This window comes from Camelus bactrianus, chromosome 17, assembly GCF_048773025.1.
Source record: "Camelus bactrianus isolate YW-2024 breed Bactrian camel chromosome 17, ASM4877302v1, whole genome shotgun sequence".
Classification (NCBI taxonomy): Eukaryota; Metazoa; Chordata; class Mammalia; order Artiodactyla; family Camelidae; genus Camelus; species Camelus bactrianus.
Genome location: NC_133555.1, coordinates 40,343,778 through 40,363,115, shown reverse-complemented (window position 1 = coordinate 40,363,115; position 19,338 = coordinate 40,343,778). Strand labels below are relative to the sequence as shown.

At 45.0% G+C, this 19,338-nt stretch overlaps 2 protein-coding genes across 5 annotated transcripts in view; both read left to right on the top strand.

The window, feature by feature from the left end:
• Positions 1-340: 340 nt before the first annotated feature.
• On the top strand, positions 341-18,701 carry ZNF619 (zinc finger protein 619). 4 transcript variants are annotated; one of them, XM_074345169.1, is made up of 5 exons: positions 341-480; positions 1,034-1,115; positions 4,572-4,698; positions 5,279-5,371; positions 8,415-18,701. In XM_074345169.1, the coding sequence occupies exons 2-5, from the start codon at positions 1,092-1,094 to the stop codon at positions 9,812-9,814; spliced, it is 1,644 nt and encodes a 547-aa protein (XP_074201270.1). In that variant the 5' UTR covers positions 341-480; positions 1,034-1,091; the 3' UTR covers positions 9,815-18,701. The 4 variants fall into 4 exon arrangements, with proteins under 4 accessions (XP_074201270.1, XP_074201269.1, XP_074201271.1 ...); XM_074345168.1 differs by having other exon boundaries at positions 5,255-5,371; XM_074345170.1 differs by lacking the exon at positions 5,279-5,371.
• Positions 13,763-19,338, top strand: part of ZNF620 (zinc finger protein 620) — a 14,719-nt gene continuing 9,143 nt past the window's right edge. Inside the window, exon 1 of the mRNA XM_045509773.2 lies at positions 13,763-13,892. The gene's annotated coding sequence lies outside the window, so the exon portion shown is untranslated. The remainder of the gene's footprint in view (positions 13,893-19,338) is intronic.

The following is a 19,338-nucleotide window of genomic DNA, read 5'->3' as shown; positions in this document are numbered from 1 at the left end:
CCCCAGACTACATGATTTTATTTCATAATCCAGTCAATCAACCACTAAGACGGAGGCGGGGGTTATACGTTCATTAGGTCCAGTTACTGCTAGTAAGTGAAACTTACAGAACTGAAGGCATCACAGGAAGTAAGCCGTGGAATCCAACTTGGGGTGAGAAGCCCTAGAGAGAGGAGCTGGTGTCGGAGCCGCTGTGGGGGTCTGGCGGAGGGAACCATGGAGAAGGGCCAGCCTCCCAGCTTCCTAGAGAGGCGCCGGGAGCGCTTCCTTCTTGGTTACGTTCTGCGTTCTGCGGGCTGCTGGCGCCGGGGCTGCGCGGGGCCCGGCTCCACCGTGGCCGAAAGCCTTCCCGTCCCGGAGCTCGGGCGTCGGGCTTCGGGGCCTTGCCGTGTCGCGAGCCCGGGCCCAGCCCGCTGCCGCCAGAGACTCGTGTCCGACCCTCCTGCCCGGAAGAGCCGGCCCGACATCCTCTGACTCAAGGTACTCAGGGCGGGGGCCGGTGACGTTCGGGGGTCGCCTGCTTCCCAGGGCGGAGTGTGCGGATCCGGGTGGGGTCTCCGGCCCTCATGGCCCACTGGGACGTTGAGCGTCTTACCCTTTACTCCCGGGGACAGAACACCACTTGCGTTTTGTCCTGAAGCCTGAGGCCTGTTACCCTCCTTTCTCTCCACAAGTTTGTTTTGATCCACAAGTTTGTTTTGAGTCTTTGCCGTTAGAAGCGGTCAGTGCAAGCTACTTAGTGGTGCATTCATAGTGGGCCAGGGATTTTCTTAAAAGCCACGAATACTCTGCAATCCTTGACTCTTGCTTCAGACATTCTAGGCATTTCCATACTCACCAGGCAAATTTGTAGGGTATAAAAAGGGAGCAATTGCAGCGCCCCGTGAATCACTAGTGAGGGTGCAGTGAGGACATCCAGAGTGTCCCTAGATTACGTTTCCAACGTTAGTGACAAGGAGCCTGAGGGAGGAAGAAGTGGCAAATGTGGGAACCAAGACAGGGTCCATCTCATTGTGATTCTTTCTCCTCTTAGCTCTGCAGGTTCTTGCTTTTCCAGACAGGGCAGTGTATGAAGCCAGGGGTCATCGGCCATGCTCCAGACAGCGTGGTCCCAGGTGAGCTGAGCTTTCTTCCAGCTTTCCATGTTCAGAAAAGATATGAAAGGGCATTACAGGACCAATAGCCTGACTTGGCCAATCCTGTGCTTAGCTTTGCATCCATGATACTCTTAGTAAAGCAAAGGAGTATGTTAGGAGAGTGGATGAGGGAGAGTAGGAGAATCTTGGGAAGATCAGGTTAGGACAGAGGGAAGCACCAGCCAAGAAATTCTCCCAGAAAGTGAGAATCTCCATCCATGCAAACTGTAAGTACAGTGCATGTATGAGCAGCTTTCGCCTCACCAGGGGGCCTAATAGAAAGTCAGGATCTCAGATCTCCTGAATTAGAATCTACAGTTGTACAATATCTGGGAATTAATGGGCAAGTTAAAATTTGGGAGTGTTAGTCTGACAATACACAGAGGAAGGCCGCCTCCTGAGATTAAACAGGCTCTTCCACAGGAGTTCACCCTGCAGACCACAGAGTTGGGGTACAGTGAAGCCCAAACTGGGAGCATTAGGAAGGTGTGGATTGATGAGGGAGGTGAATTCTTGGAGGAATGCTGAGTTTGGAGCTGAAGCCAGTGCCTCTAGCCCATTGCAAAGACTGCAGCTTAACCTGTGTGAGAGGCTGTATCCTATGTCAGCACAAATTCATGCCACATTCGAAATTTTCCCTCCAAGGTTTTTTTAGTGGTAGAGGATGAATTTTTTTCCAGAGTCCTAGATCATGTAAAGTGAAAACTGGGTGTATTATCTAATGGATGTATGATATAACAAAAAAGCTCCATCCCAGAAACTTACAGGCAATGTTTATTTGGCTCCTTTTTGTGGACATTGGGCCATCCACTTAAGCCAAAATTAGTTCCATGTCAGGAGATATTCAAATATCTGCGAGCAGTATATTCTCTCTAGGTGCTTTGCCTGGAGTACAGTACTCACTCAAGATTATGTTTCAATAGAAAACCCCACGTAATAGTGACTTAAATAAGATAGAGGCTTCTGTCTCATGCAGAAGAAGTCTGGGGGAGATGGTCCAGGGCTATTGTGGCAGCTCCACTAATGTCACGCTCCTAGGCTCTTCCTGTCTTTCTGCTCCACTATCCTAGCACTGGCTCTCAAGCCCAAGGTTACTTCATGGTCCAAGGTGGCTGTTTGATCTCCAGCTTCCATGTCCAGATTCCCCAAAAGACGAACCTCTCCACTGAGTTTGTTCTCTTCTAGGAACCTTCCCAGAAGTGAGATGGATAGATAAATAGATAGGTAGATAGAACTGTCAGTCTTTGCTATACCCTCTGTGACAAACATTTGTTATTTGGAATCTGCTGGGAAGATCTCCCAACCTGAGTGTAATAAGTACTGAGATTTATGTAATATCATGTGCCAGGTGATAATTTTGTGCTTTACACATATTAGCTCATTCCATCCTTACAAGAGCCCTGAAGTACTCTTGTTTTCTGGTACTGTTGTTCTCCCAGTTTTCCAGATGAAGAAACTGAGGCACAAAAAGTTAAGTGTCTCATTCACGTTCATATAGCTAATGGTTATAGAGATGGGATTTGAACCTAGGGAGTTTGGCTCTACAGCAGGGTTTGTCAGCTTCAGCACTGTTGACATTTTGGATCAGATAATTTTTCGTTGATGGGGACTGTCCTTTGTGTTGTAGAATGTTGTCACATCCCTCCCTGGCCTCTACTCACTGTATGGTCATAGCATCACCACCACCTGACAACTGTGACAACTAAAACCATTTCCAGACACTGCCACATATCTCCTGATGGGCAAAATTGCCCCCCGTTGAGAACCATAGGCCTTAAGTCTGTGCTGTTTGCCACCAGTTGTGCTGCCTCTGTGACCTCCTTCCTTCACAGGAGAATAAACAGCCCTGTTGATTTAATAATAGAGGAGGAAGTGCTAGCAAAGGACTGAAGCAGAGGGATTGGAGATGGAGCAGGATATTGAGAAGCTGAATGTCACAGAGAACAAAGAACAAGGAACACGCTGATAATTAGAGGTGTGGAGGATGGAAGCCATAATGTGAGGGAGGGTGGTCAGCACCATGTTCTCAGCTGTTGACTCTGAAGGAAGTTAAGACAGAATATTAACAATGGGGGTCAGTGTAGTGTCTGTTTTCCACTGTTCAGTAAGGTGGCCACTAGCTACATGTGCCTATTTAAATTTATCTAAATTAAAATTAGAAATTCGGTTCTTCAGTCACACTAGCTACATTCACATTTCCTGGTCAAGGTGTCATCCAATTTCTTCTTGTATAGTTTCTGTTTTCCCCCTTGCGACTAATAAATCTATGAGGAAGCATTGAAGAACATGCAGGTGTCCTCCTCATCCAAATTTCCTCCTAGATTTAGCATCCATCGATGATGCCTGTATGAACCAATCTTTACAATGATGGCTACAGTCCTCTGGTACGTCTTTGGTTATTTCTTACACCCATAAGGGACTAAGCCCAAAGAGAAGGGTGTTGACATGACAGACTGGGACAGGGTACAGTGAGTCCAGGAGCGATATTATAGTGGCACTAGTTTATGTGAGTGGTCAGCTCATCTTGAAATGTTTGCTTCCATAGACAGCTTTGTAATAAGTACTCAGATGAAGAGGATTCCTCTAGTTTGTCTATTTGAAAGTGTTTCATATAGCTGATGCCCATCATTTAGAAATGGGAATAATAATTCTTACTTAATGGCTGTGTTCTAATGATTGAATGAATCAATGTGAATGTAACTGGCACAGGACAAGCACAATGGCCTAAACAACCTGTGATAGTTTCCTTCTCCCTTGAGAAGGTGGGAACGGCCCCAGCAGGAGGCAGAAGGAGCCACGCCTGTTGAAGAGGGCAGTGTTGGCAGGTCGGGCAGAGCTTAGATGATCAAAAGGCAGGTCCGTGCTCAAGGACAGAGACTGTCATCCTGTCCCTGGAGCAAGGTGTGTTAGGAAAGGAGGAGGTGGCACTGCACACCCATGTTGCCTTCAGAGGACAACCAGCTTCCTGATAAGGCAGATGTTGGGAAGAGGGAGGATGTTCTGCCCATGGAATCACCCTCTGTCTGTAGTAGAGGATGTGGAGGGGACAGACCAGAGAGGAGCTGAGCAGATGGCTCAGGAGGCTTCAGGATGGTTGGAGGCAGGGTGAAAGATTCCTTCTGTGGTGCTTTTAGAAAATGTGGCGGAAAGTGGACCCAGCTCGTGGAGCCAGACACGGGGTGTGGTGTGACCACCAGGCAGACAACAGCACCGTGTGCTTGGGATGACAGTATTGGGACCCCAGGGGCAAGTGCATTGACAGTGGGAATGCTGTCTGAGGGCTGTCCCTGAATGGAGGGCTGTGTGGCACTTCTTTCCAGTCAAACCCTCCCTGGGACACAGAGCCCTTGGACTCCAGTAGATTCCTCCCTTGCCTAGAGTTCAGGCCCCTCCCATGCCCCCATCCAGGGCTTAAGCAGGAATGTGTTATTTCAGGAGCCAGTGACCTTTGAGGATGTGGCCGTGTACTTCACCCAGGACCAATGGGTCAGCTTGGCCCCTGCACAGCAGGCCCTGTACAGGGAGGTGATGCTGGAGAATTATGCAAACGTGGTTTCCCTGGGTGAGTCCTCCTTCCTTCCTTCAACTCAGCTCCTGCCCTGGGGGCTCCTGGCTTTCTCCTCAGTGGATCAGGGATCTCTAATATCACCAGGATTGATGCTGCGCAAGCTGAGCTCTCTAGTCCTCAGTTGCAGGAGTAGCTGGTGGAGAAAGATCTGGGTTCACTTGGGTTTTAAACAAGACTTCCCTGTTTCTGGGTGGGGACTCTCCTGGGAGAGGCTGTGCTCTGGGCACAGAGAACTGAGAAGGTTCCACCTTCATTCCTGCACTCTTTCAGTTCCCTGGAGGGGACCGTGGCCCCATCTCTAGGTCTCCTAGGATCCCCGTACCACCTCCAGCAACAAGGGGAACTTTCTGTGCTCTCAGAGCCAGAATAAGCTTCCTCCTGAGCAAAGCAATCCAAGCCTTCCTTAGAAAACCCCGGACTGTCTCCACACTGGCCTCACTTCATCTCCTGCATCAACCACTTCTCTTTCCATCTGGTAAAGCAGAGAGTGGACTGGGAGGGATCAGGGGAGACTCCTCTCAGCTCTCTATTCCTTTTTGTCCTCCTTCAGCAGCATTTCCATTCCCCAAACCAGATCTGGTATTCCAGCTGGAGCGAGGGGGAGCACCATGGGGCCTGGATGCCTGGACGGCCATCAGGGCAGAGGCCCTGAGAGGTGTCAGCGCAGGTAAGTAGGAGAACCTGCCATCTTTCTCTCCAACTCTGCCTCCTTTGTTTTAAACGATTTAACATGAAAAGATTCTTCTTCTGCCACATGGCTGTTATGGGGATGAAAATGGTCACTCTTATTTAGAGAAGTGTCCCTCGCTAGGGCTTCAGCCCCAAACTGGAAAAGACCGGTCCAAACATTTCATTTTCTGTCATTTTTCTTTGTAAAGCTAAAGGATTTCAAACCCTTTGTAGTAAAAAATAGGCTTCTGATAGTCAACTTAAGAGTATAAACAGAATATAGTAAGAACTTGTTTCTACAAGAACTTTGTGTGTGTGTGTGAAACTGTACAGGAGAATGGAATTTTTATGAATTCCCAAACAGTAAATTATAAATTAGCTTTTGAAGGAAAGGCTGCTTATTTTGGAGAGTGTTTTTTCTACTTCTGTAAAAAATGCCATTGGTGTCTTGATAGGGATTGCATGAATCTACAGATGTCTCTTGTTAGTATTGACATTTTAGCAATATTAATTCTTCCAATTTATGAATAAAGAATCAATTTCTTTATTTCTTTCTCAGAACATTGCTAGTGTATAGAAATTATACAGGTCTTTGTATGTTAATTTTCTATCCTGCAATTTTACTGAATTTATTGATTAGATCTAACAGGTTTTTTTTTGTGGAGTCTTTAGGATTTTCTATGTATAAAATCATGTTATCTGCAAATATAGATAATTTTATTTCTTCATTTCCAATTCTGGTACCTTTTATTTGTCTTTCTTGCCTGATTGCTCTAGCTGGGAATTCCAGCACTGTGTGGAATAGGAGTGGTGAGAGTGAGCACCCTTGTCTTGTTCCTGATCTTAGAGAAGAAGCTTTCAGCCTTTGAGTATGATGTTAGCTGTGTGCTTGTCATTTATGGCCTTTGTTATGTTGGGATATGCTCCTTCTGTGCCTAATTTATTAAGAGTTTTTATTGTGAATGAATGTTGAATTTTGTGAAATGCTTTATCTGTATCTATTGAGATGATCATGGATTCTTTTCTTTCATTCTAGGAATGTGAAGTATCATATTGATTGATTTACAGAAAACCTGTTTATTGGGAATAAGGGGTTTCCTTTTTTGAAAGATACTGAATTGAAGTAAATGTTCAGAACCATCCAGAGATTTGGTGTATAGCTTTTCTCATCCAGTTGGCCGTGTTCTCATATTCTCTCAACCCCTAATGCTATCAGAACCTCTGTAAAGCAAAGGCTCCTTTCCAATTCACCCCCGCTCTGTCTTCATCAGTGCCTTTAGGTTGACTCCAGTCTTCAGGTCATCTTGATGAAAAACCTTTCCTGGGGGCGCACTTGCGGTTGTCAGTGTCTCCCTTTTTCACGTTGTCTTTTTAGCCTGCCAGTGGCTCTAAACCCACGTTGTCCTGTAGAACTTTCTGCAGTGGTGGAAATGTTACCTTCCCACACTGTCCAATATGGTAGCCATTAGCCACATGAGCACTTGAAATGTGGCTAGTGTAACTGAGGAACTGAATGTTTAATTTTGTTTCATTTTAACTAATTTAAATTTAAACAGTCACATGTGGCTAGTGGCCACCTAACCAGACAGTGCAGACTTAAATAATTAGCCTCTTTTAGCTTCTTGATGAAGGGGTTTCAAACTCTAGTGTGCATCAGAATTACTTGCAGGGCTTGTTAAAACACAGACGGCTGGGCACCACCTCCAGAAATTCTAATTCAGTAGGACTGGAGCAGGGCCTAAGAATTTGCATTTCTGTCAAGTCCCCAGATGATGACAGTCCTGGACCATACTTTTGAGGACCACTGTTCTTGAGGATCTTGAACTGTGATTTTTAAACTCTGGGTTGCCACCTCCACAATGAGTCGTGCTCAGCATTTAAGCACTAGACTAGACTGTGTTAGATTTGAGTAAAAATAGACCAAAATAGTATAAAACCCATCATTTATTCATCACTCTTATTAGGGATATTATTCTGTGAAACTTTTGTTTCCATTTAAGCTTTGTTTGCTTGTGAGAGTGTGTTTGTGTGTGTGTGTGTGAGTGTGTTTGTGTGTGTGTGTGTAAGTGTGTGTGTAGCGGGTAAGAATCTAAACTGCAAGTCATGGTCAGAAAAGCTTCAGAAACACTAAGCTAGAAGTTTCATTTGTTGGATCTTTGGTGCTTGAAAAGGCCAAAGCAGTTTCTGTGCCCTAGTGCCACCAGTGAGAGTCCGAGTCTCCCTTCACCACCAGTTGCCATCTCCAGTCCTAGAAGGGTCTTGACCTGCCTTGTCCTTTTTTTCCTTTCAGGACTAAGTCTCTCTCCCAGGGTACAGTGCATGGGTTTTGAAACTGTGGTCTTTTTATGAACCCCTCACAACTGGCAGGGTTACAGACTATTTTCCCCAGGTCAGGCTTGTGATAGAGAACATCTCTCTTTCTTTCTCTTTTTTTAAGTTTAAGTTGCTTTCTTCCATTATTTATTTTTTTCCTCTTTAATGGGGGCACTGGGGATTGAAACCCAGGACTTCTTGCACGCCTAGCATGGGCTCTACCACTGAGCTATACCTCCCACCCTGAGAACATCTCTTTAAAGATGACAGACTATTCTAAAGCATTTGGACAGGTTTCTTGCCTTGACAGAGCCTTGGGATCCACAGTTGCAGACAGCATCTCCCAGCCCTCTGGACACTGTATGGTGTGAGAGCTGCTCACCTAGATCTTTGCTTCAGTTTAGAGATCTCCTTCCTCATTTTCAGCTCCCTCTGCTCTTTTTCCTTGCTTCCCCTTCCGGCAGTTTCTCCACCCCATTCCCATTTTTGTTGTTCCATTTGTCTCAGTGAACAGCGTCCACTGTCTGCCCTGGTTTTGTTGGCATTGCTAATTGTCCTGGGGACATTGCTTGCCTTCTCCACCTCCAGTATTTTCACTTTCCCTTCAGGGCACCGTCAGGTGGCTCTGTCTCTCTCCAAAAAATGAATATGTCCTGGGCAAGCTAATACTGCTAGTCCCTTTCCCCTTCCAGCATAAATAAGTGACTTTTATGTTTTTATCATGCCAGGTGGTGGAGCTCAGACTGAGAATGAAGAGCAGACTCCAGAGCTAAACATTTCTAAAGGACCAGAGCCACACAGACTGATGGCAGAGGTGCTGCGGATGGAGGTCTCCCAGTCCCCTCACTTGGAGAACAGCTTAGAGAGGCTGCAACAAGATGAAATGGGAAAGAAACCCAACTCAGAGAAAGGAGCTTTCACAGTCTTGCCAGTCCAGGATCTTAAATCCCCCACTGTTGAAAGGGAGGAGCTAGCCAGACAGTTGGAGGGAAGCTGTGGTGTCTACATACATCTCATTACGAAGCAGGGCCTCCTGGGAGAACAAGTGTTTTATAAATGTGGTGAGCCTGGCAGACATTTCAACCAACATTCAAACCTACCCCAGCATCAGAGCAATAACATGGCTGAGAAGCCCTACAAGTGCAAAGAATGTGGGAAAGCCTTCAGGTACAACTCAAAACTGTCCCGGCACCAGAAAACCCACACTGGGGAGAAACCGTACTCGTGCCAGGAATGTGGACAAGCCTTCAGTCAAAATTCCCACCTCCTTCAGCATCAGAAACTCCACGTGGGAGAGAAGCCCTATGAATGTAAGGAGTGTGGGAAAACCTTCAGCTACAACTCAAAACTTATTCGGCATCAGCGAATCCACACTGGGGAGAAACCCTTCAGATGTAAGGAATGTGGGAAGGCCTTCCGGTGTAGCTATGACTGCATCATCCACGAGCGAATTCACACCGGGGAGAAGCCCTACAGATGTAAGGAGTGTGGGAAAAGTTTCAGCTCAAATTCAGTCCTGATCCAGCATCAGAGAATCCACACTGGGGAGAAACCTTACGAATGTAAGGAGTGTGGCAAGGCCTTCCGCCGGAGTTCGGTGTTTCTCCAGCACCAGAGGTTCCACACGGGGGAAAGACTCTATAAATGTAACGAATGTTGGAAAACTTTTAGTTGTGGCTCACGCTTCATAGTACATCAGAGAATCCACACTGGGGAGAAGCCTTATGAATGCCAGGAGTGTGGGAAGGCCTTCAATCAGAAAATCACCCTGGTTCAGCACCAGCGAGTTCACACCGGGGAGAAACCTTATGCGTGTAAGGTGTGCGGGAAATCCTTCAAGTGGAGTGCAAGTTTCATTCAGCATCAGAAACTGCACACTAGGAAGAAGCCCGCCCAAGTTACAGGGCCGTCCACGGTGAAGCCCCATGGCCCCACTTCAGTCCTCTCCCCTCTGCCTCCCCACCACGCAGCCCCGGCCCCAGCCCTGCCAGGGTCTCCCCCCTGCTCTCCCCCTCGTGCAGTGCTCCCCGCTCCCTCCATGCCTCTCTTCGTGCTGCTCCCCTCCTCTGGAATGGCCAGTTCTTCACCTGTCCAAATAGTGCATCTTTCACGATCTGGCTTCTCCTGAGAAGTCATCCCCTCACAGCCTTTATCTCATTCCCCATGAGCTCCCTCGTGTCCTCCTCCATTGCATCTACAGTAGCAGTTTCCTGTGAGCTCCTAGTCGCATCTTTATTGGTACTCCTCTGGTCTCCTGTTAAGTCAGTCATTACTGTTTTCCCAGCTCCATTTAAGTTCTCACGCTTGAGGACCGTGTTTGACTACTCTCTTCTGTTCTCTGGGTAGGAAATGGTAGTATTTGTTCTTTTTAGTGTCCAGTGTTGGCCTGCCATCAGTCCGCTCCTGCCTTCTGGGGCTACTAGGGTTAGAAGAGTTGGCATAACATTTTTGATTCTAGGGGGATGGAATTACAATGAGACGGGCCATCCTAATTCAAGAAGTACAGAAAATGCAAAGTCCGTGGGAGGAAGTGATCAGAAAAAGTATCCGATGATTACTTCTAGGATTTAAGGAGGACCATTTTCTGGGGCAGGTAGCAAGGTTCATTATGGAGAATCTGAGCCTTGGATTTTTTTTTAACACCTTCATAATGACTATTATGAGGATCTTGTGTAACTAAACTATAGAACAAGGAAATCAGTGAAAAGAATATGAATGAAAGGCAGTGCGGTTTTTCTGTTTGGGTTTCTTTGCTATTCCCATCCATATGTTTTTAGTCTCCACTCAAATATGTAGGTATAAAAAGTGACTTGGGCTTTTGCAGTTGAGGGCAGGTACCAGGGTGTAGTAATCTCTAAATTTTACATGGAATAACCTTGTTGGCATGACACTGAGGGACACCAGAGGAAGGGAGAAGAGAAACCCAACAATGACTTGCTTCTGCCTTGGAAGACAGTCTCTTCCTCATCAGTTACCGTATGTGTGCTCAACACGTCCTCACACCTACTCCATGTACCCTGTGACTGATTTGTAAGTGGTGGTACTTTTAAATTAATTTCCTAATGAGCTACTTTGGTAACACCAGAGAGAAAAGTTTAAAGGATGCTAATCTTAACCAGATGTAATGATCTCACTGGTTTGGCCATGCTTTCCATCTGGTGGTTAGAGGCCTTGACCTTTTTCACAGTCACAGCTTCAGGATATTGTAGCCACATGGAAAGTTACTTTAAATCATGTGGGAGTAAATACTCAGAAAGTGATACGCATATTATAATTATAACACCATGAAATTATATCTGCAAGGGAGGGCCTAGAAAGACATTCTGGTGTGTGTGTGTGTGTGTTTGTTTTTTTTTTTTTTAAGACATTCTGTTTTTGGTTCTGATTTCAGTCAGGTTTATTGAGATATACTTTATAGACAGTAAAACCCACCCTTTTAAAGTATACAGTTTGGTGAGTTTTGACAAATGAATACAGTTGTATAACCAAGATACAGAAAATTTCTCTTACCCCCCAAAGTTCCCTCAGCACAGGCAGAAATTTAAATGGTTAGTAGGATGTTAAGGATTTTAATTTTTATTCCTTCATAAGGTTTGTGCAATACATAGAATTCAGGGGAATAAAAGGCAAAAACCAAACTTATCTATCCAGCTGTGGTCAGAGCTTTCAGATATGCCGAGATCCCTCATCCAGAATGATGGTTAAGAAAAGCAGTCAAAATGTAGGAAAATGACAATAACTGGTTTCTTTGACATATTTCTGACACGCACACATACATATATACATGTATATGTATATGTGTGTGTCAGAAATATCTATATATAATGTATATTTATGCATAGTGTGTGTATATATATGTATGTGTGTGTGTGTGTGTGTGTGTGTGTGTGTGTGTGTGTGTATGTATATAGATATAAATTTTGTTCTATTTATTTCCCAGAAACAGCATTAAACAGAAAGGGCTTCAGGGTGCCTCGGAGGATTACAGCAAGGAAGGCTGAAGGGTGAGAAATCCTAAATTAGCTAGACAGAAAAGAGCAATTTCTAAATATAATTTGGAAGGTAGCAAATTATATGACAAGAAAGCAAGGAGTGTAGGAAAAAGTAAACGGATCTGCTCTGGGCTGAAAATGGCTTTTGAGTTCTCACAGCCAAGAGATTTATAGGTTTCTGACTTAAATGATTTGTATTTACTCATTTCTACCTTTATCCATTCATTTCAATTGGCATTTAGGGTTTTCCCTCATTGTTAATGGAATGTTATTACACAGCCTCCACGGCACCCACGAGGTGCTGAAGGACCAATAACAAACTGGGGATGAGGATTGGAGGGGGGCGCTGGTTATATTGTTATTTCACTTTCAGAGAAAACCGAAACTCTTAAAAGAACACAGTGTTGAAATTTAAGTTATGTATAAGTTTATTTTTACACTTCTGTCCTTTCTGTGAGCTATAGTATGGCCCTTTTCAAAAAAACACCTGAATATCCATCCATTAAGTGCCAGACACCTGGCAGTGTTAGTCCCTGCATTAGGCTGCTCTATGTCTCCTGGCAACTAAGATTTCTTTCTTCCTTAATGCCTGGAAGTTTTGAGCAATTTATCTTTAACAGTCTTCCTCCGGAGGTGTTGATCATCCTCAAGTAGTGCTTCTTGGCTCACAATGACCTCAGTCTGTGCATTCAGATCTCCCTTTGTTGATGGTTTGTGACTGGCCAGTATTGGGGTAGAGTTGCTGGTGAGGTGATGTGAAATGGGAAGTTGGTCCTCTGATTTCCTCTGTGCTCTGTGTGCAGGGTAAACAGTTACTTCTGGCCATAGATTGAGTGAAGGTGAATCTCTGTGGTTCTTGGGCCTTTTTCTTAGGGGTGTATGTGTGTAGTTGACTCAGCAGTGGCAAGTCTGGCTCCCTGGTTATAGCTTTCCATCTAATTCATTTTTGGTTATAGTTGTGTTTCTCCTCTTTTCACAGCCACTCCAACACGGAAGCTCTAACATGAGTTGTTGATTAAAAAACGAAATACAAAAAAACAATGTGGCTGCATGATTTCTCCCTTAATCTAGCTACCACTGCCATGTTTCCCCAAGGAATAGGCCTCCAGCAGGGTATTTCCTGCATCTCCCTTAACTGCCCCTGCCCCAGCCCTCATCCCACCCGGCTGAGACTTCTAAGTAGCACCTTCAGAGAGGTCTCATTTTGTACATTCCCTGTACCCTACACCGTAACAGAGATTAGGTAAGCTGTGGGACAGATGTCTGCCTGCTCCTACAGGTCAGTTTAAATTGTAATGTGCTCCGCTGACAGTCCTCAGCGTTTACAGTGTGAAATCGAGGAGATTCTCTAGTTTCTAGCCTTTGCCTGGAAAAGTTAGCACACAGTATGTGAAATCTTGCCTTGTTAAGACCTTAGGGGTTAAAGGGAACAGTGGTTGAGCCGACTTCAGACTGTTAGGTTAATCTTTACCAGTCTAGCTCCTGGACTGGCTCCCAGGGATAGGGGAGGGATTAAAGAGACATAAACGTTTGTTTCTATATATGATGCCACGTCCTGGAGGCCACGAAGCCCCACTTTTCCGTCATAGTTGCACACGGTCCTGCTGTGGCCACATCTGCAGCCAAACGCTGGGCATCTGCAACGCTCATTTCATAGAGATGCCGGACCACGCGGGCCTCGCGCGTGAGCACCCTGGACACACACCACCGAGAGGGAAACCTCCGGGCTTCCCAGAGGGGCCGGCGGGCTCCGCCCTGCTTCCGGCTCGCCGCTGGTTGGCGGAACTCGCGCTCTGGCGGGAGAGAAGACCTGTGAGCCGGGGCCTGTCAGGCGAGGCGTCTCAGCTCTAACGTGGTCTGGGCTAGCTTGAGAGCCTTGACCTGGAAGAGTCTGGCCGAGGGGGCCCGTAACTTGGGCCCCCATACCTGCCAGCAGTGGTGGGTTCATCCATCTTCCTCAGTTTTCTGCACCCCTTTCTGTGCCCACCCTCCTAGTGGGCAGCTGGAGATGCTGGCATCAACTGCTTACCGGTACTCCGAGCGGGCCTGCGCCTGGCGTCGCCCAGCGGGGCTCTTGAGCTTCGCTTTTACCGGCTTTGACTCATGGCCGGGCCTCCACCTGCGTTTTGTACTGTGAGCCTTCTCGGGCCAGGCGCCCCCTCCCGGCTTTCTCTTCAGAGGAGCCCTCTCGGACGTCGCGTCAAAGTCGCACAGGTTGTAACCAATACTGTTGCAAGGGGGAAAGTGTCCAGGGGGAACTGAGCTCAGCTTCGGCTTGTACAGAGGTGGCCCGGCCTTTGAAAGGGAGAATGAGGGAGTAGGGAGGGGGCGAGTGGAGGCTCCGTAGAGCAGGTGATCAAGTGAAACTCGCCTGGGTTTGCTAAAGGCGCTTTTGGGAGTTAGGCTCCCTCCCGCGGAGACTGGGAGACGGAGGGAGACCCTGTCTGCAGGAGATGGCTGGAACACACAGCACACTGTTTTTTGTTTTTTGTTTTTGTTTTTGTTTTTTTTAAATTTGGGTGGAGGAGGTAGTTAGGTTTATTTATTTATTTATTCTTACAGGAGGTACTGGGGATTGAACCCAGAACCTCATGCATGCTAAGCATACGCTCCACCACTTGAGCTATACCCTCCCCCCATAGTACACTCTTTTGACAGCCTTGAGTTTTCTCAGGCAGACATTCTCAGAGGGGGTGGGGTTGTCCTAGGGATGTGGCCTTGAACTGTTGGAGATGATGTTAATGTTTTCTTCAAGTGTTTATAAGCCAAGGTTAAGACCTAGCCGAGAAAGGGCCCAGAGGAGCCTGGTTAGAGTTTGGTCAAGTCACTGGACACATTCGGTAAAAACTATCTTATGTTCCAACCCAAGCAGTCACTGAAGCCCGGATTCTCCTCTAGCAGAGCCTCAGTTCTGGATAATGGGGTATGGTGGCATATCTTAAGAAGCCTTGTGCCCTGCCAATAGGTGAAAGGAGAAGTTATAACTCTGTGGGTGAGGGGAGGGGCCAGGATGCGGTGGAGTGGTATGGCAATCACTGTTCTAAGAGTTCCAGGAATCCAGGGATGGTGGTGAGAGATGTGAAGGGGAGTAATGCACCTATCGGCTGCAAGAGGGGAGCAGTTTCACTTGGAGCTCTTTTCTCCTTACTTAGATCTGAGACTTTTCTGAAATCTGAGAGCTGTACAGGAAACCAGGGGACATCAGTCAGGCTTCAGACAGCGTGGTCCCAGGTGAGCAGGCTTCCTGACAGCTTTTCTTAGATCAGCTCTCAGAGAAGTCAGTGTAGGACTCAGGCCTGACTTAGCTTCCCCTTTGCCAAGCAGTTGTGGCAGGTGTGTATGTGTGTTTTATGCACATGAGAATGTGTTTGGGGAAAAGTGGTTTGAACTAAGACGAGATTATCCAGACCCAGAGATACCTTTGGTTAGAGAGAGGACATGATTTTCAGAAGATCTATTTAGTTGCCTGAGAGGGAAGCACCTACCAGTACAATTTTCTAGAAGCTAGAACTACACATAATTTTGTACAGACACAGACTACCAACAGGCAGGCCTCCTGTGTCAGTAGTTCACACCTGTCTTTGGAGGCCTTGGGACTTAGAAGAATTTGGAAGACACCTTGGGGATACTAGGTTAGTAGAGCATGAATCTAGGAGGGACAAGAGGAAGACTGCAAAACCGATGACATTAGGCAGTTCAGACAATTATTAGGGAAACAGAGAAGGACTAAGTAATACAGCAGAGGCTGTGGGGTGTGGAGCTGTGGAATTCTTTGTAATATTTGCAGGGTGTTTAAAATGCTTTCCAGCTCCCAGAAGAAACTATGGGTATTGGTTGGGCTTTTCTAGCTGTGTGGCCTCGGATACCTTCTGAACGTCTGGCTTCAGTTTCCTTACCTGTAAAGTGAGGATGGTAACAGGACCGACCTCAGAAGTGAAGATGGAAAGAGATGATGCTTATAAAAGCCTTCAACACAGTTTCTCGCAATATGAAGCTCCCATAAACCTTAGCTATTACATAAAGACTATTTAAGTGACTAGTGCAAAGAAACTAAATGACTATAAATGGAGAGCAACAAAGTAGTGCACTTTAAAACATACTAGCTTTTACTTTGAGATTGTTATTGCTATCTAGATTTCTCTGTTTAGTTTCAATATCTATTGATATGTGTAGTTACAAAAGGGAGCTGGGCTGGAGCAATGTGCAGCAGATGCCTAAATACAGCAGACTTCGATTACACAGTGTGTGAAAAGGCCCCATCTCTGGGCATTTGACACAGGAGGGGAAAAGTCTCTGGATACTGTAGCATCTGCAGCCATGGAGGAAAAGCCATTCCTGGTTCAGTTACTATCCAGGCCCTCTGTCATGTAGTTGCACTAAATGAAGATTCCTTTGTAATTAAAACCTTTCTGGGTAGCACTAAATTTCCCACAAATATGTTAAAAGTAGTTCTACACCAATCAATTTTCTAATAGTACTGAAAATGACAAGCCTGCTACTCTCTAATTTTTCATAACTGTCACTAACAGACATATTTTGCCTCCTCTTTAATATTTATAGGCCCTATTCCTACTTGGAGTATGTTCTGTTAATCACTATTTCAGGACTGTGTAACAAGAAAGATGTGTATATTCTTATTCTAAGAGAAGAGACTATAAAATGACATATACATTCAATGCCTTAAAGTTATGTGTGCTTGTGGAGGAGTCTTGGAACAGAATAAGCAAAATTAAAATGCTTAATGTTTAGATTGTGGGATTCAGGGGGCTTTTCCTTCTATTTTATAACTGGTTATGCAATAGGTAGGACTTAGGAAAAAAATCAAAATTCAAACTTAGTGCATTCAGATGCAATTTGAGCATCCGGGTCAGAGTCTACAAAGGGCATTTATCCCAGAGTCACTGTCAGATCATCTCTAAGAAAAACAGTTAAATTATAGGAAAAAAAGACAATCATTTTGATTTCTGGAAATTATATTTATTGACTGTGTTTTCCAATAGTGATTAAGAAGAAAGCTTTTGGGTGATAAGTAGGGTCCAGGCAAGTTGTACACACACCACCTTTTTTCACAGCTAGCCTATAGGTGACAGGAACCTCTTAAGAACCATTTTACAGTAGCAGTTTAGAGCAGGAGAGGAGACCTTGGGATCTCTGTGGTCCTGTTTGATGGACAGGACAGGAATTTGTCCAGCTCATGACCCATCAAATAGGGGCAAGAACATTGGGAAGGCTGAGTTAGTTTATGCCTTGAATTATTTGTACTTGTCCTTGGTAGGTAGAGAGTTTATTTAGAAAGACTTTGATAGTGGTAGATTTCAGAGACCCACTCCTGATGGCTTTTTTATTTTTTATTTTTTGGGGTGGGGAGGTAATTAGGTTTATTTTATTTATTTATTTAATTTTAATGGAGGCACTTGGGATTGAACCTAGGACCTCGTGCATGCTAAGCATGCACTCTGCCACTGAGCTATACCCTCCCCCACCAGTTGGTGGCTTTTTAACAATGACAAAAGAGAATAAGTGCCCATCTAAAACAATGCCTTACATGCAATACAGGAAATATAACATCTTTGACTGAGTGAGAGAAAACTCTTACAAACTATACTGCCAAGAAAGAAAATGTAAAAGACTGCTTCTTCAACACTTAACAGGAATAAGGTTTTCCCAGACGTTCGAGGACTAAAGGAATTAGTATTAAAAATAGGTTTTAGGCTTATAGTCAGAACAGGAACATTGGGTAAATGGTGGCAAGATGAAAGAATACAGCCTAATTGAGCAGGAGGAAGAGGAATTTCCTTAGAAGAAAGCCCGAGTCCATAAAAGCCAGGCCGGGAAGATATAATAGGGAGTAGGATATTCCTAGATATAATTGGCCCTGAAGATATGACTAAACGTCATTATTTGAAGGTGTGCCCCAGCAGAAGAAGGGAGAATAAGGAAGACATTGGGTCCAGAAAAGCAGGGTCCACTGTGGGGAAACAATAAAGACTTAGAATGATGGCTGTGCAGTGGGGCTGGAATCTTCTGTCCTCATACCAGGGAAGGTTTGTGAAAGGTTTAGGATCTCATAAAGTCAAGTAGTGGCAAACAAAGACAGCTAGGAATTTTTCAGAAAGCTGTATGATAAAGGAAATACAATCTTAGTATACCATTTGGCTCTGCAGTGAGCAGTGTTTTCACGGTGTAGGGAAAAGGTCTTTCCGGGTTGTTGGAAACACCAGAGGTAGAGATGTTGTGGAGAGACATCTAGGTGCTGACTCTCCTTCCCCTGGCACCCACCACCATGATCACTATTGCCACCTAACTGATTCTGGGTTTATTTCAGCAACCAAAAGGACCCAGAATTTATCAACATTCCTTTACAGAGAAGTGCATACGTATGTTTTTGTGTAGATGCTTTTGGTTAGCTTACCTCGAGTATAAATGGCTCACAAAAGATGAGCTTCTCCAATAGTGAAGGACCCACTTCAGTATTTTACCTGAGCAACAGCTGTCAGGGGTGCACGGGGACCATGTAAATCTCTGCAGAGATATGCAGCATCTGCTTCTGCTTTCTGTGGTTACCTCATTTCCAGTAAGATTTTATAAAACTTCGCTAATTAAATCTCACCTAGCTGTATGTAAATGTTGCATTAAGTTTTCTCAGGGTTATTTGTCAGTTTATAGTAGTGATAATTTTGCATGTTTGCATTAGTTTCACGTTTCTTTTGTCTTTACTCTTTTTGTATAAATGTTCAGATAAAAGGGCATTATACGTATACATGGTAGGATTTTAAGTATATTGTTTATAACATTTTAAAGAAACTGAATGAAGATGGTTACACAGCTATGTTGTAATTAATGTAAGAATTAATCTTTTTGTGTTGTAATTAGTCAAATGTTGAAAACAATTGTGTATTTTCTTAATGAAATTTGTGTTCTAGCATACTTTGTAATTTCAGAGCTTGGATATGCATAAAATCTTTCCCATGGAAATTAATGCTATAATAGTTTAATTGACTCATAATAAATTTGCCTTAAGTTTTTTTGTTTTTAAACACATTGCCCTAATACGGGGAAGATGCTGTTGTTTAAAAGTCCTTGCAGAGTAGCCCGATCCTCAAACCCTTTTCCTGATTCCATGTAGCCAAGAGACTGCCCCTCCCCAACCCAGGCAGAAGTCTGGAACTAACTGCAGTTTTTTTAACTGGTGAACCATAGATGTTCTTTTCTCAGGGACACAATGCAAAGCTGAAGGGCAGGAGTGAGGCACCCAGTCCTTGAAATCTGGAATTGTCAAAGGATATAAGCTGAATCCTAGGCTTCTTTCCCTGCTCAGCTTCTAAAATGCTCAAACCACTCGTCCTAATCTTGGAGAGGAAGGAGAACAGTTCCAAACAGCACAGCAGTGCTTGGCAAGTAGAATCCATGTCTCTGAAGCTATTCTCAGGGGAAGGATTAGAGCCCTCAAGGTGAAACAGTCTCCCATGTTGGCAAACTCCAACAAGAGCTTCTTGGGTTAGGGTGGAGACATCTGCTTGGATTGTAAATCATGGTGGCTATCCAGTTGACAGGTCTAGCTATGTAGTGGGGGTGCCCAGACAAGTCTTTGAGGATGGAATGTTTCTGAAGACTGGCAAAGGATGAATCTAGAGAATACTCATCCCAGGATAAGAAACAT